The sequence below is a fragment of the Staurois parvus genome, unplaced genomic scaffold (genome assembly GCF_062004578.1).
Source record: "Staurois parvus isolate SC_StPar_1 unplaced genomic scaffold, SC_StPar_1.0 ptg000094l, whole genome shotgun sequence".
Taxonomy (NCBI): domain Eukaryota; kingdom Metazoa; phylum Chordata; class Amphibia; order Anura; family Ranidae; genus Staurois; species Staurois parvus.
The window spans coordinates 1,665,613-1,688,365 of record NW_028317890.1 but is presented as its reverse complement, the minus strand read 5'-3'; the positions used below and the strand labels follow the sequence as shown (position 1 = coordinate 1,688,365).

The following is a 22,753-nucleotide window of genomic DNA, read 5'->3' as shown; positions in this document are numbered from 1 at the left end:
AGGAGGTCCCTGCTCCTTGGCGCTTACAATCTAGGAGGGAAGGGTTAGTGGTACAAAAGGTAGTAACTGTGGGGGATGGACTGGTAGGAAGAGTAGAAGATTCCATTATTAGCTGAGGGCAGGATAGGCTTCCCTGAAGAGAGAGGTTTTCAGAGATGTGAGCAGAGCAGGCGATAGTCTGATAAATTGGGGTAGAGAGTTCCAGAGGATGGGGAAGCTCTGGAGAAGTCCTGGAGACGAGCATGGGAGGAGGAGACAAGGGAGCTAGAGAGCAGAAGGTCTTGTGAGGAGTGGAGAGTACGGTTTGGGTGATATTTGGAGACAAGATTGCTGATGTAATTTGGGGCAGAGTTATAAATGGCTTTATACGTTCGTGTTAGTGTTTTGAATTTTATCCGTTGGGCAATGGGAAGCCAGTGGAGGGATTGGCAGAGAGGGGTGGCACATACAGAACTGTTAGTAAGGTGGATAGGTCTGGCAGCAGCATTCATGATAGACTGAAGAGGGGATAGCCTGCGATGAGGTAGGCCAATGAGGAGGGAGTTACAATAGTCAGGGCGAGATATAACAAGGGAGTGAATAAGTTGCTTAGTGGTTTCCGAGGTTAGGAACAGGCGTATCTTGGAAATGTTGCGGAGGTGAAGTCTAATATTTTGATCTTTTGGGGACCTCCTCACCGCTACATCTGTTATATTATTTATAGGTTATATTACGCCATCTTTGATATGCTTGATATTTTCAGGGATGTGCAATTCATATTGCCTGATGCCTAAGACATGCAGTTCGGGGTGCCCGGCAGGTGTTTTCTTGTTCATATATGTGGCCTCACGGAAATGGGTCTTTATCCGTGGGGCTGCATATGGGTCTTTATCCGTGGGGCTGCATATGTGTCTCTTTGTGCTAGGAGCATGCCGCACAGCGCGCTCCATGCACATAGACTGGGCTCTCGCACTAACGATCAGGACTTCTGATTCGGGGTCACCTGATTGCTGTGACAGCCTCTGATTGGCTATCACAGTGATCAGTCACTGGGAGCCCATCCCTATGTTTACTTCCTTTTCTGAATGAAGGTAAATACGCAGTGGGTTTTTCTTACTAAACCTGGTTCACTCAGAATCTCATACACCTGTGCATGGCAGCCAATCAGCTTCTAACCTCAGCTTGTTCAATTAAGCTGTAGCAATAAAACCTGTAAGCTGATTGGTTTCCATGCAGAAGTACACAAGATTCTGCGTGAGCCAACTTTGTAAATAAACCCCATTGTGTCTTTCTCTTCTTGCAGAAGAAGAAGATATAAACAAACAAAAGTGTGAAAAAAAAAAGAACTAAAAATTAAAAAAAGAAAGAAAAAAAAATAACTGGATCAAGGTTTGCCTGGGTTAGTGTTAGGTTTAAGGTAAGGCTCAAGGGTTAAAAAAAAAAAACCCAAAACATTTTTTAAAATTAGTATCCATGTCAGTGAGTTTTAGGCAGGATAAAAAAAAATTAAAATGTGCTCCATTGTTTCTGGGCCCTACTACGAGTGCAAACAACAGCTAACATACACATATGTGGTATTGCTGTGATTGTCAGGAGCAGGAGGATATATTTTGGGTTGTTCGGTGGTAAATATGGTAATGGCATAAATCTACCACTAAATTTAAAAAAGAAAATATATTTTTTTCTACTATTTTGGGCTAGTTTTTGATGATAAAATTGTCTTCTAAAATAAAAATAAAAAGGGAGAATACTTTATGTAATGCCATTTGCAATCCTAAGTGAAGACATAAGTCAGAAGGTATATGGGAAAATGTTTTCTTTCTAAATACTTAATTTATAATTTCATCATGATCATTTTTGTTATTATTGTTTGTGTTCTTGTAAAGATTGTTATTGTGAATCTAATGAAGAAATGTGCTCCTGTAAATTCTTAGTATCTCATTCTTCATATTCTCTTCTGCAGCTGTAATAATTGGGTGAAAATTGCTGCCCAGTCTTGCTTGACATAATCTAAGCATGTACGACTAATTTGAGATTATCTAAATAATATTTAAAATGTCCTTTCATATTTTTGTCCTGGTTCATTTAAATGCCTTCTACTTGACTGATTTACAATTCCTTCTTGCACTTTAATAAAATAATCCAGTTTACAGCACATTTCATTTGTTTGAGCTATTTGCTGCGTTAGTTCTGAGAAAGTGGCTTTTTTTTGGTAGTTCTGTAGAACAGAATGCTGAATTACAGTTCCGCAGCAATAATAGTACTCAATAGTCAGTGTTTGTTTTCTGCATTATTCTCTCTTTGCAGACTGTATATACTATAATTGTATATGACATTACAACCTTCTGTAACCTCCGTTGGCCCCCAAATACCCCTGAAGCCTGGGTTAGGTACTATTGTCCCACTGCAACCACATTCCTTCAGGTTTGAGGTGTCACCATGTCACTGACACATTATTTCCTTCTATTCTGGGTAGGTGCTGCCCTCTTGCTGCCTCACTGATCCTTTTTGAAACTACTTATTATCCAATTTCTTCTGTAATACTAAGCACAGACCTCAATCTTTATTTTAGTGCAGCGGTCACAGACTTTCTTGTCCTACTCCTTCAGTATGTGAATAGTTACCTACTACAAACATAGCAGGAAAATACTTTTTTTTCATAATGTTTGATTTACAACCTGTATGTTTTGTCAGGGTTTGTTTTTGTGAATATAATGTAATTATTTGTTTACTACTTATTCAAGGGGTGAATATAATTTCATTATTTGCTGCTACTTATTTCAAGGGGTTATGCTATGTTTTGGAGATTCTTCGGTTGGAATTGCCCAGATTTTAAATGTGATTTACGATTACAATTTTTTTATTTTAAATGTTTATGGCTATTTTAATTGCCTTACCACATTTCCTTGCCTTTAAGTTAAACATTAAAAGGAAGCATTGCAATCAAGTATTTTTATTGCTAGGTATTAACAGTCTGTGCTGCAGTGTCTTCTTTGAGAATGTTGTTTTGAACAGGGTGCTCAACTTATGGTGGTACCATATATAAATGAATATAGAGATTAGCCAGCACACCGTAGAATGCAATTTGGTATTATTTTGAAGCTCCATACAGGACCAACCTATTTGGAACAAGGCAGTCTCTTTCTCATGGTGACAGAACCATGTTTCTGAAAATAATCATGCCTGACACCAAAACATTGCTCATTCATGAAACTTAAGTGATGGTGTTTCTTACCGAAAGAACTTGATTGAGCCCCTGAGTTTAAGGCCTCATTCACGCAGGGCGTTTTGGCAGCCACTTTTATGGGCATCGAGTGTTTCTTTTTTTTGTTTGTTTTACAGCTTCCAAACACCCTCAATGTTATCCTGTGTGTCCACGCACACATAGACTTTTAGAAGCTTTTAGTGGCAGGTGTTTTTTTTTGGAGCTGTAATAAAAACCCCCCATTGCTGGTGGGTGCAGGAGCAGCGGTGTTTTGGCAGAAAAAAATGCTTGACCCGTCTAAACGCCCTTAAACGGCGTTAATTCATTTCATTGGCCAGAATAATAAGTTATTAATGCACAAGAGCTTGATGCCTGTAAATTCACTTAAACGCTTAAAATGGACACTTTTACGATTGTTGGGCGTTTTTTCTGCCAAAACGCTGCTGCCAAGAGGAGGAGCGTTTTTAAAATGTCCTGTGTGGATGAGGCCTAAAACTGCTTGTACAAAGATTGTGCAAAGTATGGCCAGCCTTACATTGATAACAAAGATATTAGAAGACCACAGACGGTTAACTCCTATATCTTGTTCCCTACCTGATCTAAGTTTTTACCGCTATTCATATTAGGAATATTAGTTAAAGTCCCTTTGAGGACTTACATGCCTGTTTTTATTCGCTGTTTGTGAGTACCATTCTTTTACTAAATAAATTTTGGTTACTGAGGTAATGCGCAAGGTTGGTGCGCTTCTTTTTGTTGTTCCTCTTCACAGTTCTGTTTGGGCTTCCCCAGCCCTGGTGTGGAGCTGCACGACCTTGTCTATTCCGGTGGTTCCTTCCTTCCTTTTTGGAGTTTGATTCCATCTACTCACCACCGGTCTGGGTCCCGGAGCGCAGGAGATATCGCATTTGGTTCATATTAGGAAAAGTAGTCCTGGCTTTGTTACCTACATCATCTTGCAGTGACAAATGCAGCCCTGCAGTTACCACCAATGACCAAGCCACACTAGAGTATGCATTACCAGATTTGCTTTCTTGTATCCCCGATTAGTGAAGAGTAGGCATCTCTAAAGGCTGTAAAAGAAATCATTTCTCCTTCTCTCTGGCTGCATTCTTGCAGCCATGGAGAAATACTATGAGAGCTGTGATTGGTCATTGTTTGTGTATTCTTACCTCCTTGCTGCAGTGCTTTTCCTACCCTGATTCCTTTCACATGTGTGGTTTGTCTGTGCTCACCTATGGGCATCGCCTGCTATTCTCTGGGTTTTATTTCCTTCCCTTCCATCACTTCCTGGCCCGCCTCCTAGTTTGCTTGTCTATATAAGACATGCTCGGTCTAGCCCACTTTGCCTGAGCAACTTCTTAGTTCTCTGAGTTGTTGCTGCTCCTGTATCTGACTGCACGTGTACCGACCCTGCCTTTGTCCACCAACTGTGCTTGTCCGTCCGTCTGTCCTGACCTCGGCTTGTCTAACGGATTTCCTGTTGTCTCCTGCTATAGTACTCTGCTTCCCACAAGCAGTTTCCGCATCCCCATGTGGGCGCGACTGGGGCCCGCGACCTAGTTCCAGCTTGCTGCAAGTCCATCTCCACCATCAGGGGCCCTGGTGAAGAATCAGGCTGCGGCTTAGATTCCGCGCCCTGGGGAACATCAAGTTGGTGATCTACAAGGGCTTACTACCACAGACGCTTGACACATACCAGTACCCCATCTCCACCTTGCTGGCGTCTGAGTCAAAGTGGAGCTGTGCCCCTTACTGATCCACCCATGGGCCAATCCATCTGGTCTGTCAAGAGTCACTCTCATCTCATCAGTCCATAAAACCTTTGAAAAATCTGTCTTCAGATTTTTCTGGGCCCAGTCTTGACTTTTCTGTTTGTGTGTCTTGTTCCGTAGTGGCCAGGTTTCAGCTTTCCTTACCTTGGCCATGTCTCTGAGCACTGAACACTTTGTACTTCTGGGCACTCCAGGTAGGTTGCAGGTGTGGAATATGGAGGATAATTATTATTATACAGGATTTATATAGTGCCAACATTTTATGCAGGCAGCACTTTGAGGATAATGGGTTCCTGGTAGCTTCACGTTTAATTCTTCTCAAATCTTTGGCAGTTATTTTGCATCTTTTTTTCTCAACATGTGTTTTGCGACCTTGTTGACTATTTGCAACAAAACGTTTGGTTCTGTGATCACTCCCAAATATCTTAGCAATTTCAAGAGTACCACATCCCTCTGAATGACTTTTTGACTTTTCAGTCAGCTAAATCCCTTTTTTGGCCCATTTTGCCTGAGGAAAAGAAGCTGCATAATAATTATGCACACCTTGATATAGGGTGTTGAACTTCTTAGGCCACACCCTCCCTCATTACACAAATACACATCACTTGATATGCTTAAATTCAGTAAGCATTCAAGTCTATATAGCTTGGCATGGGACAATATACATAAAAATTATGATTTGGTCAAAATACTCATTTGCCTAACAATTGTGCACACAGTGTACTGTAGGTGTTGTAAAAATTGGGCGCAATAGAGACATGGAAGATGTATACAACCATCTTGTTAAGGTCTCAGCATTTTGTTTTTCATGAGCAATAATCTTCCTCCCTCCTGAAAACTGGAATTTGTAGCTGTAATTTGTAACAAACTTCAAAAGAGCCTCTTATCTTAATTGAAACACAAATAGACAATAGACGCCAGCATCCAGGGCTGTAAACTGCTAATTAGTCTTGGCAGGATGTCCTGTTTCCAGGAACCATGGAAAACACTTTCCTCTGCCCTATCGTAAAACAATAATAACTCAGTCAAGCAGTCACACATGCCCTGTAAGGCCATTAGAGCTCTAGGAATGCAAAGCGTGCCATAAAATGTCTATTCCACATGTAACAATTCCACATACAATTCAGAGAATTCAACAGCAACAGGGCACATTAATATTAGGTATATATTTGAATATCATACCGAACAAATCAAGGTCATACATGACTATGTTAGCACATAGGAAAGGGGAGAAAGCAGTCTCCTCCCTCCTGGGTGACAAAGGTATGCTGTGTGGTGTCCCTGGGTTCAAATCTAATTCTGAATATTAACTAGTTGCCGACCGCAGATAGCCGAATGACGGCTGCACAGCGACCGGCCTGTTCTGGGCGGCTGCCATATGACGTCCTCCAGAATGCACTTTCCTGTGCGCCTCCAGTGATCTCCGTGATCGTGATGTCCTACAGACACAGCTGATCACAGCATGTGGTAAAAGGCCAATCACAGTGGCCTTTTACCACGTGATCAGCCGTGTCCAATGACGCGCTGATCACCGGTAAATGCAATTGCCGGTTCTTGGCTGTACTTTCCTCATGCTGGCAGAGCGCAATGAAAGTACTGCCAAGAACCGGCAGTTGTCAGAGCAGTGCCCTGATGATCGGTGCCCAGCAGTACCACCCACCTATGCCAAGCAGTGCCACCCAGCAGTGCCGCCAGTTAGTGCCCAGCAGGGCCGACTATCAGTACCCATCAGTGCCAGCTCATCAGTGCCGCCTATCAATGCCACCTCAGTGCCGCCTATCCGTGCCCATCAATGCCGCCTATAAGTGCCCATCAGTGCTGCCTATCAGTGCGGCCTCATAAACGCACATCAGTAAAGGAGAAAAATTACCTGTTAGCAAAATTTTATAATCGAAACAAAGAAACTTTTTTTTTCCAATTTTTTGCTCTTTTTTTGTTAACGCAAAAAGTAAACCACGCAGCGGCAAGTAAATACCACCAAAAGAAAGCTCTATTTGTGAGAAAGAAATGATAAAAATTTCATATGGGTACAATATTGCATGACCGCACAATTGTCATTCAAAGTGCAACAGCGCTGAAAGCTGAAAATTGGCCTGCTAAGGAAGGGGGTATAAGTGCCCGCTAGGCAAGTGGTTAATTTGCCAGTTGCTAGAATACCACCTACACGTACTGGAAGTTGTAATATTAGTATGAAACTGTAGTTGGGACTTGGTCACAAATTTGGTGACAACCTAGCACCCATCCCTTAAACCGGATTATTGTTCAGTTGGTCTCTGTCCTTACCCCCTTGATATCATAGAAAGGGGGTTGACAGAACTTAAGATTGAGCTCTCGTTTAACATCAGTCAAGGAACACCTTAATGGACTTGAGAGCCAAGGCAACGTTTTTGTTCGGACAGTTGGACTCTGCAAGTTTCTGCCTTCTTAACTTCTTCCTTTTATTTCTCTGTTGCTTTATTGTTCTCTTTGTAACATCCCTTTCTGTAAATATTTAAATTGCACCATTTTGACCATTTTAGTAATAAACCCTATTTTGAAAAATGTTGAAACTGTCTTTAAAGCTTTTAATGCAAACTAAAGAATCCCTGTCTCTTGAAGAGTGCTACTGTATATAATATTCATCTGAATATACTTGTCTGTGGTGACAGTGTGTGTTATAGACATTTAGGGGTTTATTTACTAAAGCTGGAGAGTCCAAAGTCAGACTCCCTTCTGCATAGAAACCAATCAGCTTCTAACCTCAGCTTGTTCAATGAAGCTTTGGCAATGAAACCTGGAAGCTGATTGGTTTCTATGCTGAAGGGAGTCTGATTTTGGACTCTCCAGCTTTAGTAAATAAACCCCTTATTGTTCACATTTGTTCTTGCTAACATTGTGAAGGGTTGATAGGCCCAAAGCTACCTGGTGACAGTTTGGAGTGTGAAGGGTTAATTGCATAATTAAATTAACCCAGTGACAATCGCTCTCAGGCTGCTGACACATAGATTGTGGTCCCGTAAGCTGGAAAATCTTTGTGCAGGGCGCAGCTGAGAGTGGCATTGTTGCGCAAGTGACAGCATGGTGTGAGATTGGCTGGTCCTTTGTCACGAGTTGGTGAGAAGGGCAGGGGTCGGGCCCCGCGTTCGTCACAGTTGTGTCCCTTTAAATCGTATAGTAATGCATGCATTTTAACAATTTTAAATAGAAATTGGAAGTGTTAGAACCCCTGTTAGATCTTTGCCCTGGTGACCACTTTCTCTGGTACAGAAAATTATAGGAAATACAACATGTTAGAGTTGTTTCAGGAAAAATAGATGAAAGGACATCTGCCAATGGGAACACCTGTCCCATTGACAACCTATTAAAAAGGAAGTTTTCTCTTACTGCTTGTTGTGTTTCTGGGACAGGAATTGAAGAGAATCTCCCAAACAGGACGCAGATGGCAACACAAAAAAAAAAGACAGAACTTAGACATTGTCTATGCTACCCAAAACTAAAAAAATGTTTTGGCTGTACTCAGGTATTTTCATCTTTGCATACCTAATTTTGCTAAATGTAATTTTCCAAGCATGTTCAATCGCCTAACCCATAGAAACATATAGAAAAGTGATGACAGAAAAAGAGCGTGTGTGTTCTAATTTTTTTTTTTTTTTTTTGTCAGAGTATAGATCTATGCCTGTCCCAAGCATGTTTGATGCTATTTACTGTTGACTGGCTCACTACCTCTGCTGGGAGTTTATCCCAAGCATCAACTACTCTTTCAGTAAAATAGTACTTTCTGAGATTGGTTTTGAACTTCCCTCCAGTTGATTTAAGATTATGTTCCGTGTTCTTGATTTTGGTTTCATGTTGAAAATCCTGCCCTCCTGAACCTTATGCACCCCCTTGATGTATTTAAAGGTTTCAATCATGTCTTCTCTTTCCCTTCTTTCCTCCAGACTGTACATGTTAAGTTCCTGAAGTCACTCTTGATATGTTTTACCTCCCAAATCTTTCGCCATTGTTTTGTTACCCGTCTCTGAACTCGTTTTATCTTCTCAATATTTTTTTGTAAGTGAGGTTTCCAGACTTGCCTTACCCAACAAACCTTAAAGCGGAGTTTCAGCTAAAAAAAAAAAAAAAAGTCTGCATCTACAAAAACTGTAGCTTTTAAAATACAGCCACTTACCTGTCCCTCAATCCAGCGGTGTCCTCCCCACGGCTGGTTTCACTGGCCATCTTCTCTCCCTGGCGCCGGCATCTTTAGTGTGGGTACCTGGCTGTGACAGCTTGCAACTTCACAGCTGGGTGCCCACTGCGCATGCGTGAGAAGCGCTGCGCTTTGTGAAAGGCCCCGTAGTCTTCCGGAACCTATCAGGTGTCTCAAAAGACTACGGGGAGGGAGGACAACTTCCACTTCCAATCGCCTAGGCCAGGGGTAGGCAACCTGTGGCTCTCTCCAGCTGTTGCAGGACTACAAATTCCATCATGCCTCTGCAAGTCATAGCTGTAACTGTCAGTTTTGTAATGTTGCAATGCCTCATGGGAAATGTAGTTCCACAACAGCTAGAGAGCCGCAGGTTGCCTACCCCTGGCCTAGGCGATCGCAGTGGAAGTGGGAGCTGGTACCTATCAAATTTGGGTACCCGCTCCCCAAAGGTGCCAATCCTTAATGGGGAGTGGGGGACAAAGCATTAAAGCGGAACTTTTCCTTTTGGGTGGAGCTCCGCTTTGTTATATCACTTACATATAGATTAAATAGAACAGGGCCCTAGTACAGAGCCTTGTGGTACCCCATTAGTAACTGGTCTCTGTTCCGAGTGAGCCCCATTTACAACCATACTCTGGTGTCTATCCTTTAGCCAACTGCATATCCACTGAACCACCCAAGGGCTAATTCTGAAATGTATAACTTTTGTATTCGATCACCAACCATGTTACTGGCTATTACATTGGGGATTTATTTAATTTTGTTGCATACAATACTGGGGGTGGTCAGCTGTTTAGCTTTTTTTTCACTGACTCCATACATGTTTTATGAAATACAGGCCTACAGTGATGAGTGCATGGCAGTGAAAATACAGAAGACTTTGAAGAGGCTGAGAAACTCGTGGAGCTGTTCTCATTAAAATGCTGAGGTCTCACTATCACCGACTGTCCAGGACCATAGAGAGACAAGGTGCCAGCAGAAAAGCATATCACTTCTGCTATATGAAGTCACACGTAGAACACCAATTCCCATCTTCACAGAAGCACTCTACTTAATGTATCCATTAGGGAAATCCCTCACTGCCTCTATTAACCTTCATGGGAAAAGGAACCTTTCTAGATAAACCTCCCACTTCATACCTGCGCTGAATGACAATTTTCTCCTCACTCAGCATATAGATCCAGAGAGATGCTCTGATACAGCATCCACCTGATTTCATATTGAAAATGAATATATACTATATTACATTTCACAGTGTCTTCTTTGGATGTGTTATCCAATATATTGCTTGAAAAATATGCCTGCCTTGCCTGTGTATTATTTATTGGGAGAAAGAGCCTCTACCATTAACACATCAACTCCCCCTTGACACAATACACTTTAATATCCTTGCTATAGATACGTGTGCTAAGAGGGGAAAAAAAGTTAGGTAAATTCAAATATTTTTCGCAAAAGGGAACATATATTGCTACAAAGAGCAGACGTCCTATAAGTAAATATTGTGACCACAACCTGTTCGATGTTAGGGGTGGCACATGCAATTCTGCTGTACTAGAAAAAAAAAAAAATCCTACAAAGAAATAATTTACAGAGTGTCCCTAATAAAAGGTAAACATCTGTTGGTAATTTCTTCTCTAACATTGTAAATAATAAATAGTACTACATTGTTTTCAGTTTCTTTTGTGCTATAAATAAATCATTAAGAGCGACATTCAGCCTCCAGGTGAAATTGCCATTTTTGAGATCTCAGCTGTGGCTCTGATTTGCTATAGCTGCAATGACTGACATAGATGCATATGTAGCTCTAAGCCTAAAATGCATTTTGCCTTATATTAAAAAATAATAATTTTTTTTAAACAGGTCCAAGTTCATCTAATTAAAGCAATTTGATTATTAAAGGAAATAAACCCCCCTCAAAAAACCTGAACATGTTATACTTACCTGCTCTATACTTACCTGCACCTGCTGTGTTTTTCACAGAGCAGCCCTGATCTTCCCTTTTCTCGGGTCCCCTGCTCGCACTCCTGGTCCCCCCTCCTGCTTAGTGACCTCACAGAAAGCAGCTTGCAATGTGGGCACCCAAGCAGGCTCACTCCCGAGCCGCAGCTCTGCATGTCCATTCACACACACAGCTGCGGTTGCCACCCCCCCCACATTGATGCAATTGCTGTAATTGACAGCAGACTCCCACTACTGCCTCAGCCAGGAGGAGGGATAGTCCCTGAATAGCCAAAGCTCTTCTGCACAGGGTTGGATTGTGTTGGGGCTCAGGTAAGTATTGGGGGGGCTGCTACACACAGGTTTTTTTTACCTACATGCATAAAATGCATTAAGGTAAAAAACCTTGAGCCTTTTACAACAATGTTGAACTCTCTTAAACCTTTTACAATATTTCAGATTTTTCATACACTTTGCCGAATGGTATCTGCTGCTTTTAGTGATTTACTTTCAAAGGATCACTAAAACTATACTTGGGCCAAGTCCAGCTTTATTTAGCTAAGTGCTTAAAGTGGTATTAGGCTCCATTCACACCAGTGCTTTTTTTAGTGGTTTTTGCAGAAACACACTACTGTCCATTTAACATGGTTTCCTATGGAACATGTTCACATCTATACTTTTTTGAGCTTTTGCGTTTTTGGAAAGGGTCAGGGACTTTTTTTAAAAGCAAAAATCAGCATTTTTGCTACAATAGAGTTCAAGGGAGAAGCTGCTGAAATGCATGGTATTATGTTTTTGCCGCATTTGGCATTTGTATTCTAACCGGCAACAAAAAAAATTCCACTTTAACAAAAAAGAAGCTGAACAAAATGTGGTAAAAACACGTCAATAACACGTTTAGAAAAATGCAAAACGAATTGCCAAAGGCAAACATTTAATATATTGCATAATATAACAACATAAAGTGCAGCACTATTCTGAAAATAATTAATAAATGAACCATAAAGAGTGTGCAAAAAAAACTCAAATATATATCTGTATCATATAGATAGGCAAACATTTGTCACAACTGAAATTCCACATAGTAAAAAAATTGTGACAAAATATCATAAATGTTCGGAAACAAATATATAAGTCCTAGTGCAAAAAAGTTCTTGAAACTGTGTTAAGTCCGCAATACCCCTTTTCAGCCTTGTGTATCTTCATCAATAACAGCAAATACTGACATGCATGTTACCTGCATGCTCCATATATATGCAAAAGTACTCCACCAATGTGGACCACCACCATATGCTCCTGCCGCTTACCTCAAGGATTGGCCCACACTCAGGTAAGGTCAAAATACGTTTTCTCAACCACCTGAGTTATAATACAATAACGATCCTCCAAGAAACTGTCGACAGCTTTGGATTACCAAACAGGCTGCGGGATCTGGGATTGTGCTGCGAGCTGCTCGGTACCCTCCATATTTCAGTTCAGATTAAGAATATCTGATGATTCCTTCGTCATTCCATACCCAACACACATCAGCTTTACTGCGAAGAGACTCAGGGACTGGAGTCTGTGATGTTTGGTGATCTTGCTGTCAACAGTTTCTTGGAGGATTGTTGTATTATAACCCAGGTGACTGGAAAAGCATATTTGGACTTTACCTGAGTGTGGGTCAGTCCTTGAGGTAAGCGGCAGAAGTGAGTGGTGGTGGTACACATTGGTGGAGCACTTTTGCATATTCACATACAGTATACACATATCATATACAGTACATATCCATAGAGCATGCATTAACAGTATGCACTGTTATTAATGAGGAGACACAAGGCTGAAGGAAGTTTTGTGGACTTAAAGTGGTAATAAACTGCAGCTTAAAAAAAAAAAAAAAAAAAATTTGCAAGGCAATTGCGTAATGTGCTGGAATGCATTGCATACTAGCACATTATGACAGACTTACCTTGGAATGAAGCCCCCTGAGCTGTCACTGCTAACAGGACTTACATCTTCACCTGGTCCTCCTTCTGAGCCCGCAGGCTGCAGCAGCTTGAATGGCCAAGCCACTATTACATCACTCCCTCGCATGCGTGTGGGCATCACGGGCCATGGCATGGGTATGTCGTTCCTTCAGAGCGGATGCACTGGCCGCCAAAAGAGTGAATATTTCCTAAATGGTGCACGTTCAGGAGATAATAATTTTACCTACAGGTAAGCATTATTTCTAAACTTACCTGTAGGTAAATATCACAAAGTGGACTTTACTACGGCTTCAACACAGTTTCAAGGACCTTTTTGCACTAGGATTTATATAATTGTTTGGTAAGGGTTATGATATTTTGTCACCTTTTTAAAAATAATTTTTTATAATTTATGTAGGATTGCAATTGTGCCTCATTTCTGCCTACCTGTATGATATAGATATATATTTGAGGTTTTTTGCACATTCTTTATGGTTCATTTATTCATTTTCTGAGCTGCGCTGAACTTTGTTATTATAATATCCATTTGGTGTGGGAACACATGGCATTGTTTAGCGGCAACTTAATATATTGGCATATTCATTTTTGGTAAGTGCAATGATTCTTTGGGGTTATATGTATTATATTGCAGCTTACTAATTCTTGGATGTGATAGCTGCATTGTTTAATTTTTTTTGTTTTTGTTTTTTTAAGGCTTTTTTTTTTTTAATTTTTACCTGGTGATCTGGTCGGTAACTCTATTGTTTTTCAAAAGAGCAAGCTGTCCTGTAGCAGTTAGAACGTTGAGAAAAACCATTTGCCACTGACAGGGGTGCTTAGAATGATGCACTTTCATTTTATTTTTGTAAAACCTTTATCCCACAAGGGAAAACAATTACTGCTGTAACTGCTTTTAAAGTGTCAGCTGGAGTTTGGCTTCCATTTGTTAGTGTACCTAAACTTGCTAGTCGATCTAACATTACCCTCCCTCCAGACTGGCAATGCTGCTCTCCAAAGTTTGTCTGCTGCTCCGACATCCAGAGTGTAAGCATTCCACTACAGGAGGTATTTACTGGCCAAATCACCCATGAAAACAGAGGGAAAAAAACCTAAAAAAGAAAACTAATGCAGTCACCATATCTAATGATTGGTAAGCTGCAAAATATACAATTTTTGGTTTTAGGTTTAATACCACATTAAATTGTAAATTGTCGTAATGGCTCAAAATAGCTTCGTTATATAAACAATCTGGCAAACAGGAGCAGTGTAGCAGTTGTTCTGTGGTTAAAGCCATTTGGACAAATGTACACAGATTCTGGCTTCTGCTCTCAGACTGGACATCAGGGTTGTAAGTATGTGGCTAAAAATAACTTAACATATTAACACAATTTACAGATTGACTCTATTGGGTTTATTGAAACGGATTAGCCCACATCTGAAGTTTTTAGAAATTTGACATTTCCAAGCATGTGCACACATTTTAACCACATCTCCTGTTCATCAAACATCAGTAGAAATATAATCATCTTGTTTGATTCAATGAGAGTCTTTACTGGCGTCTCATACTTATACTGGATCACTCCTTATACCATCAGTCAGTGGCACATTGCGTTGCATGACGTGGGGTATACACTAGTGGTGCATGAAAATGGAAATTCTTTGACCGAAACCAAAAATTCAGGATGCATTTGGCCGAAAACCGAAACGGACAGTTTTTAAAAAAATATATTCTTTTATATATAATTGTGTTAAATTTGACTTTTTAATATCATGCATTTAAATGAATATGAATTTATTTTCAGCAACTTTTGGTCAGAGGCTGCTTTCACAGTTTATGCAGTGCTTTTGTGCTTAAAAAAAAAAAGGCACAAGAAAAGCTCATGAAAAGTGCATTCCTTTAAATTCAATGTATGTCTTCACACTGGTCCCTTGCACTTCCCTTGTGGTGTTAAAAACAACGCACCAAAAATGCACCTCCCCATTGATGCCTGGGTCACACTAATGTGTTTTTAGGGCTTTTTGCAGAAACGCACTACAGTCCATTTAGCATGGTTTCCTATGAGACACGTTAAAATCTATGATTTTTTCAGCTGTTGCATTTTTTAAATGCAAAACATTACATTTTTGGTTCAATAGACTTCAGTGGAGATGCTGCAGAAAAGGCATGTAGTGCGTTTTTAACGTAATTTCACATCTTTGGCACATTTTGGCATTTTTATGTGCAAAATGCATAAAAAAAAGCATATAAATGTGCATGCAAAAATGCCATACGGTCAAAACGCATACTGCAGCGGTGTGAACCAGGCCTGAAATGCATTCAAAATGCATCAAAAAACGCACGTCTTGCGTTTTTGATGCATTTTTAATCTGCCAAGCAACAAGTTGGCCAAAAAAAATGCAAAACTCATCAAAAATGTGTCAAAAATGCGCATGCAAAAAATCGCAACTCACACTGCAAAACAGACAAAACGCAAACTACATTGGTATGAACCAGGCCGAAATGCATTGAAAACCCACGTGTTGCGTTTTGATGTTTTTTTTTTGTCGCATGATAAAAAGCACCCTGGTAAAATTGGTGCAAAATCGCAGGTAAAATCCTGCCATTATCGGCACCTTTTTTCCTATTGGCAAAATAGCGATAACACTATTTTCAGCCAAGACATTTTGGCCGCCAATATTTCAATGCGTCTATAGTATATACAGTACAGTTGAAAAGATGAGTGCTGCGCTGACCAAGGTATGAATAGCCTTAGTTTGGTCATTGCAGTAGTTACCTATTGATACTATATATACACATACTTTTTATTCAGTTACTGCAGGCATAAGTGATGTTTCAGGGGCACTTTAGGACCCGTTCATCAAGGTCATAGTGACCAACATCCTCAAAAGTCTCAGTTGTCTGTGGTGATTGACTACAAGCTCCATCTCTTGCTTTTTTAAGTCAAGGTAAATTTGAGCTTTTAAAAATGGTATATGGTAAAAAAGCAGAAACAAATCTATCTAGAGATCTAGGACAGCCTAAGAGCCCATTCATACTGCCCTGGACAGCAGGCTGCACACTAAACTGCGGCAATTGTCCATTCTGGCTGCAGAGAGGCAGTGTCATGATAGTTTCAGCTCATCACACCGATCACCCTTTTTTTTTGTGTTCAAGCTTTATTTGAAGTGCACAAAAGTGACACTTAATTCATGTCACTATACAGCCATTCGGTGCGTTGCAATTTTGTCCTGTGTGCTGAGATAAAATGCAGCTCCGAGGATGTGTTGCAGTGTTAATAGGACACATAGAAAACAATTGTTTTCTGTTTGCCCTAACAGTGACCTACGTTCTTCCAATGCAGGTTACCGCACTATATGTCATCGAGGTCTAAGTAGTATGAAAATCCTGGCTTGCCCTAAAGATGCTAACTGTTACATAAGGACTATTAGGCCGCTTTCACACTGCCATTCTGTTCAGGTCAATTGTAGGTGTGTTTGTGTGTGTGTTGTACACTGTAGCATCTTGTGGTTTTAGCTATTTTATCTTTCAATTTTCTGAGTACCCACTTGGGATTCATTTTGTTTTGCGAAGAATAAATCGCTGGTAATGCAAGTGTCTGACCCATCCTGTTTTGTTGTTTTTTGTTTTTTTTTTGATCAGGTTCACCTATCCATTTTTCAGGTGGACCTGATCAGATAATCCATTAATCCCTATGGACCAGCAGGTGTAACTAGACTTCTTTCCGTTTTACACCTGCTTACCTCCAATCTGGTCCGCTTACAAAAAAAAGCCCAAGAAAACCTGAAGGGATCTGTCCTCCATCTAGGTGGATCAGAGGGTAGTCAGGTGTAAACAGTGGAGTCTGTTTACATTAGGCTGCCTATAGAGCAGAGCGGACTCTGTCCGTGTCCTCTGCATAAACTGAGTGGACAAAGACCTGTCACCTGTCTGCTCTGCTCCGATCAGAAGGCAATCAGCAGACAGATCCCCTCGCAATCCAAACAGGGAATTTCCATATAGCTTTAGTTTCCTTTATTTCTGCATGTACTTATCATTTTGACATGCTATATTCACTTTAGGTGATTTAATTTTTTTGTCATATTGACCTCAATGCAAGGATGAAAATTTTGAGAGTTTTGTTTGCAACTTGCAGGTCATAATACAGTAAAAATACAGTATATTGCAGTTTACTTCTCTATCCTTTTGTTTACAAGAGCAGAAGATATTTGATTGTGTGGGAATTCCCAGTTAGCTCCTATTGGTGCTTTGTGTCTAGTATCAACAATACATGTTGTATGCAGCTAACCAAACCAACACTTTATCATTTTGTTGGGAAAACTGGTGTGACAAGTGCTCTTAAATCTGTTTTATTCCTGACAGTCGTTCAATAGTGTTGACATGTGATATGAATGTAGTTTCTTAGTACTGTCTTTGCTTTCAGCAGATATTGATGAGAAATCAGATCGGTATATTTAAAGATAAAAGCATTCCTTGTGCAATACTCACATTAGTGTTGTAGAGCTGCTCTGCGTACTGCATTGCAGAAATTGCTACCAACTAGCAGCTGCCAACAAATAAATCTGCCAGCGTATTAAATTACTGGATGAGACTAAAGAGGAGATTCCAGGCGGATGCGAATGACATTGGCAGGTAAAGAGAGAAGTCTGGTAGCGCTAATAAAAACTAAATGTATGCTCGTGAAAGAATGAGTGAGCCAGGACATAATGAATCAGAAGGTTTTTCTCTATATGTAGATTTATCTACAGCCATATATAAACATCTGACCTATGCTGTATTTGAGCATTTAGTCTAAGGCTTAGAGTAGAGCTGAGCAAGTTAATGAGTGGTTTTAGCATATTGAGTGATCTTTTTTGATTAAATATATATTTTCAGTTTTCTGTGTTTTGTATGTACAGATTTGGTAAGTCCACAGATAATTCAGTTCATTACTAGGCAATGAGAATTATTAGCAGATTCACCCACTTCTTGAATCAATTTGCATTTATAGGATAAGTGCTCTTAATTACTTTGCTGGTTGACATATAAAATGGAACATCTGTACACAATTAAAAAAAAAAAACAATTTTAATAGGCGTGGTATTGTTTTTCACTTTAGTACCTTTATTTTATCAAATTTTAAAGTTGATGCTAGTGCGCTTTTAGCGTAACACATTAAGCACAATGAAATCCACTTACCGGCCACTTTACTTGTTCAATTGCTTGGTAACACTTATTGCTAATCAGCCAATCACATGGCAGCAACTCAATGCGTTTAGACCTGTAGATGTGGTGAAGAAGACTTGCTGAAGTTCAAACCGAGCTTTAGAATGGGGAAGAAAGGGATTTAAGTGACTTTGAACGTGGCATTGTTGTTGGTTCCAGACGAGGGCTGGTCTGAGTGTTTCAAAAACTGCTGATCTTCTGGGATTTTTATGCACAACCATCTCGAGGTTTACAGAGAATGGTCCGCAAAAGAGAAAATATCCAGCGCGCTATCACCGCTGACAGGGATTCCATCTTGACTCAGTTATTCTTCCGGGTTCACGGGCTCCAGCAGCTTGAATGCCTGTGCCACGATGATGTCACTCCTGCACATGCGCAGGAGTCACTTTTTACGGCACACAGCTCTGAAGGAACGGCGCAGGCATGGCATTCCTTCAGAGCGCATGCGCCGGTGCTCTGTACAGGTAAATGGCTCCTAAACAGTCCAATATTCACAGGCCAAAAAAATCTACATCAGAATTCCTTGTACATCAGTGTGGTCCCCTTACAGCAGTGTCTCCCTTGCAGTGTCTCTCCCCCCGTACATCAGGAAACTTTGGGTAGCAGTCATAGCACAACCACAAACAAGAACATATGCAAGGATTACAATATATAGAGGCTGCATAACAATAAGCAAAATAAATCAGCCCTGAAAGTGATTAAAAATGAAAATTTAAAGCATATCTAAACCTAAAATGTAAAATAATTGTGAGCAGGCAGCTCTTTAACAGAAAAGAGATGCTATGTCTCTTCTGCAATAAGACACACTTACTTGCCTGCTTGTGTTTGTCTATTGAATGTACACTGAGTTGCGCAGACACAATTATTGACTTCTGTGCACATGCATGGGCTGACACCATCCTCTGCCTGGCTAATCAAGAGGCAGAAAACTTTACATCCAGCATTAACTCAAGGAGAAGTTGGCAGCAGCTGGCAAGGGATGTAACCATCACAGCACAGGAAGGTGGAAATTAGTAATTATTGTAATTGTGTAATTTAGTTTCTGTATAACCCCTTAATGCCGGCACCTCCAGGTCCTTTTTGGGGTTTCTAATGCTGGGGAGGTTATGATCATGTGACTGCCATGATTGTCACAGCGGTCACATGATCGCTACTTGCGATGGGGAGCTTTCCGTTAGGCCCATCCATCAAGAGGCTGCGTATTTGCATACTCTAAGTGTATACAGGTTAAGGTCACTTTAAAAGTGTTTTGGTAATTTGCAATTTTTGTTGGATAAAATTAACAGCTGAACCATTTGTTTAGGTAAGATCGCATTTTTCATCCACCTTGCATTGGTGTTTGTTTCCTCATTCCTGTATGGACAAATACCAAGTACTGAAAAGCCAAGAAAACAATCACAGCTGATACATTCCTTTGAAATCTTGTATTCCTGGTTTAATAAAATGACCTGTTTTGTCTTGATTCCTTAAATAACTCCTAAAATGGGGTATCCATCAACAAAGGGGCAATTTACTCAGTGATTCTTGAAGAATCGTAATTTTTATGTATATTCTGTATGAATGTGAAAAGGTCAGTTTGAAATTGATGTTTCATTGAGGAAGAGTTAAGCAGCACACCGATTTCTTTTACTGCTCAGTGGCTCCATTTATGTAAGACCTCTATTACCTTAGTTCCTATGTCTGTGCATTTTTTATTATTTTTTCTCTTGGGGGAGAGGTAAAACTCCAAGATGGGTGTTGAGTACAGTCACATTTTTAAATTTCAGCTGTAGATATTCTAACTATTAGAATAACTGAATGTAAGTAGATAATCTATTTAATTGTGATGGACAAAAACCCAAATTATGCAGGACATTTCTTCACAGTATGCCTGTAGTGTGCAGATTTTTTACTGTATCTAAAATAATATGTATTTTTTTCTTTCAGCATGTTCCGTCTCCGCTTCTTGCCAGCAGTTGCGGGATTGGCAACTGTAACCCGCAGGTATCATGGAGTGGCTAATCCTGTTCGTCACAGGCGGAAGCTTATGATAGCAGCTTTTGGGGGCGCGACTGCAGTTTCCGCAAGTGCTGGATTACTTTGGAAGAGGTAACTGCATACATTAATAATTTCTGCAAAGAACATGATATTCACTATGACTATGGAATGTGTAGTGAAATGTACCTAGGCCTTGAGCAGTTAATGTTCCCTGACTTTTTTGCTAGGATTCCTAAGTGGGTGAGAGTTTTTTTTTGAAAACTTGACAATGAATGTTATGAATATTCCAAGGACATTGATAGCAATTACAGTTTCTGGTGCTGTACAGAGGTAAAACAGCATTCCAGCCAAAGAGAACAAGATACACAAGAACACATTAACATGTATAATTGGAAAAACAACTTTTTGATGCAGTATTCAGCTTCGGTCCAGAGATTGTCCCACTGTGTTTTTTTTCCTGATACAAGATGCCCTCAATCTGCTGGCCAGCATCATTTAACTCGCTTCCTCTGAGCCCAGGTTATCCTGGATTTGCCCCAGTCTGTTACTGGGGAATAAAATGAGAAGTGGTACAGTGATGAGCTCATGTCTGTGTCATACTGCTCTATGTTCCTATTTGCATGCCTTCTGTCAGAACATGAACTTATTAGCTCTTTCTGCTGCTTGTTCCTGTCACACGCCAGATGTGCTGTACAGGGACTGCATGAGGGTGATACATGGGGAAATTTAGGTACTTAAATGATGTATTATTACATAGTGGAATTCATTTGTGTCCTCTATGCCTGCCTGAAGTTTAGCTTTGATGTTACAACCATTATAGTTTCTGTCTTTTTATAATGCCCTGTTCACACTTGAACGTTTTTCAGCTTGAAGCTTGATGCTCAGAAACGTTCAGCAAGAAAAATTCTATTCATTTGAGTGGCCTCTGTTCACACTTGAGCGTTATGTTGCCTGTAGCAAAACGCCTGTCGCTCTAAAAAGTACTTTTTAGGCAGATCTGAGCGTTTTGTCCACATAGACTTGAATGGAAAAACATGAACATCAAGAAATTAGCATTTCTGAGCGTTTTTTCAAGCGTTTTCAGTTTTAACAGCAGCTCCCCTTTTCTAGCATCACTCCACACCTTATAGACACACAACTTGTGATCAAAATAGAGGAGAGTCTGCTTCATTGCTCTCATTTGTGGCCACCCCTTCATCTATGATCCCAGGGATCCCCATTATAACAGCTTGGCAAGAACCGCCAGAGCCTGGGAGGAAGTGGGACAAAACTTGCTGCCACACTAGAAAGGCTACGCTACTCCCTAGATCATGTGTACAGCAGCCAAGTGCTTGATTCTGGTTTTCCTGCTGTATGTGCATAGGACACATCTACACTTGTTTCTTTTGGCCACAGCAAAAATGCCTAAATGAAAAATGCCTGAAAAAATGCTTTTAATATTTGCAAATCTGCTCAAATAATGCTCAAGATGCCTGAAAAAAAATGCTTGAAAAACACCTTAAAATGCTCAACTCAGTGTGTGTAGCTTTAAAATTAGACACATGCACTTGCTGCTAGTTTTATGCTTGGAACAAATATATAGTCTATAAACTCTGCAAAACAAAGTTTACCCAGTGTATATATAGTTTGACTAGCTAATAAATCTGCTCTGTTCTCTATGTATTTTCTCATATAAGCTGGCAGAAGTGCTTTGAATCTGCTTTTATATTAACTTTTATCAGTCCCCTGCACATACACACTGGGCTAGTAAAGCGCAGCAAACTCTGAAAATCAGACTCTGTTTTGATTGCACACTGCAAACGTGATCACATGAGGGGAACACAGAAAGATGATATGGGGATGATAGGGGAGACGAATATACAGTGCCTTGAAACATTTTTCATAACCCTTGAAATTTTCCACATTTTGTTATGTTACAACCAAAACGGAAATGTATTTTATTGGGATTTTATGTGATAGACCAACACAAAGTGGTACGTCATTGTGAAGTGGAAGATAAATGGTTTTCAACATTTTTTACAAATAAATATCTGAAAAGTGTAGCACGTGCATTTGTATTCAGCCCCCTTTACTCTGATACCCCTAAGTAAAATCTAGTGGAATCAGTTGCCTTTAGAAATCACCTAATTAGTAAATAGAGTCTACCTGTGTGTAATTTAATCTCAGTATAAATACAACTGTTTTGTGAAGCTCTCAGACATTTTTGTTAGAGAACATTAGTGAAAAAACAACATCATGAAGGCCAAGAAACACACCAGACAGGTTGGGGATAAAGTTGTGGAGAAGTTTAATGCAGGGTTAGGTTATTAAAAAAAATATCCCAAGCTTTGAATATCTCATGGAGCACTGTTTAATCCATCATCCAAAAATGGAAAGAATAAGGCATAGGTGCAAACCTACCAAGACATGGCTGTCCATCTAAACTGACAGACACTACACATCACCCTGAGCACACCATGGAATGGTTTAGATCGAAGCATATTTATGTGTTAGAATGTCCCAGTCAAAGCCCAGACCTAAATCCAATTGAGAATCTGTTTCAAGACTTGAGCTCGAGTTATTTTG

At 40.2% G+C, this 22,753-nt stretch overlaps 1 protein-coding gene across 2 annotated transcripts in view; it reads left to right on the top strand.

Moving 5' to 3' along the window:
- The window catches only part of MICU1 (mitochondrial calcium uptake 1), a 331,092-nt gene that overhangs the window by 12,492 nt on the left and 295,847 nt on the right, over positions 1-22,753 (top strand). For both annotated transcript variants that reach the window (XM_089670730.1, XM_089670729.1), the window contains exon 2: positions 20,138-20,299. In XM_089670730.1, coding sequence (XP_089526856.1) covers positions 20,139-20,299 — 161 coding nt within the window. In that variant the 5' untranslated portion in view covers position 20,138. The remainder of the gene's footprint in view (positions 1-20,137; positions 20,300-22,753) is intronic.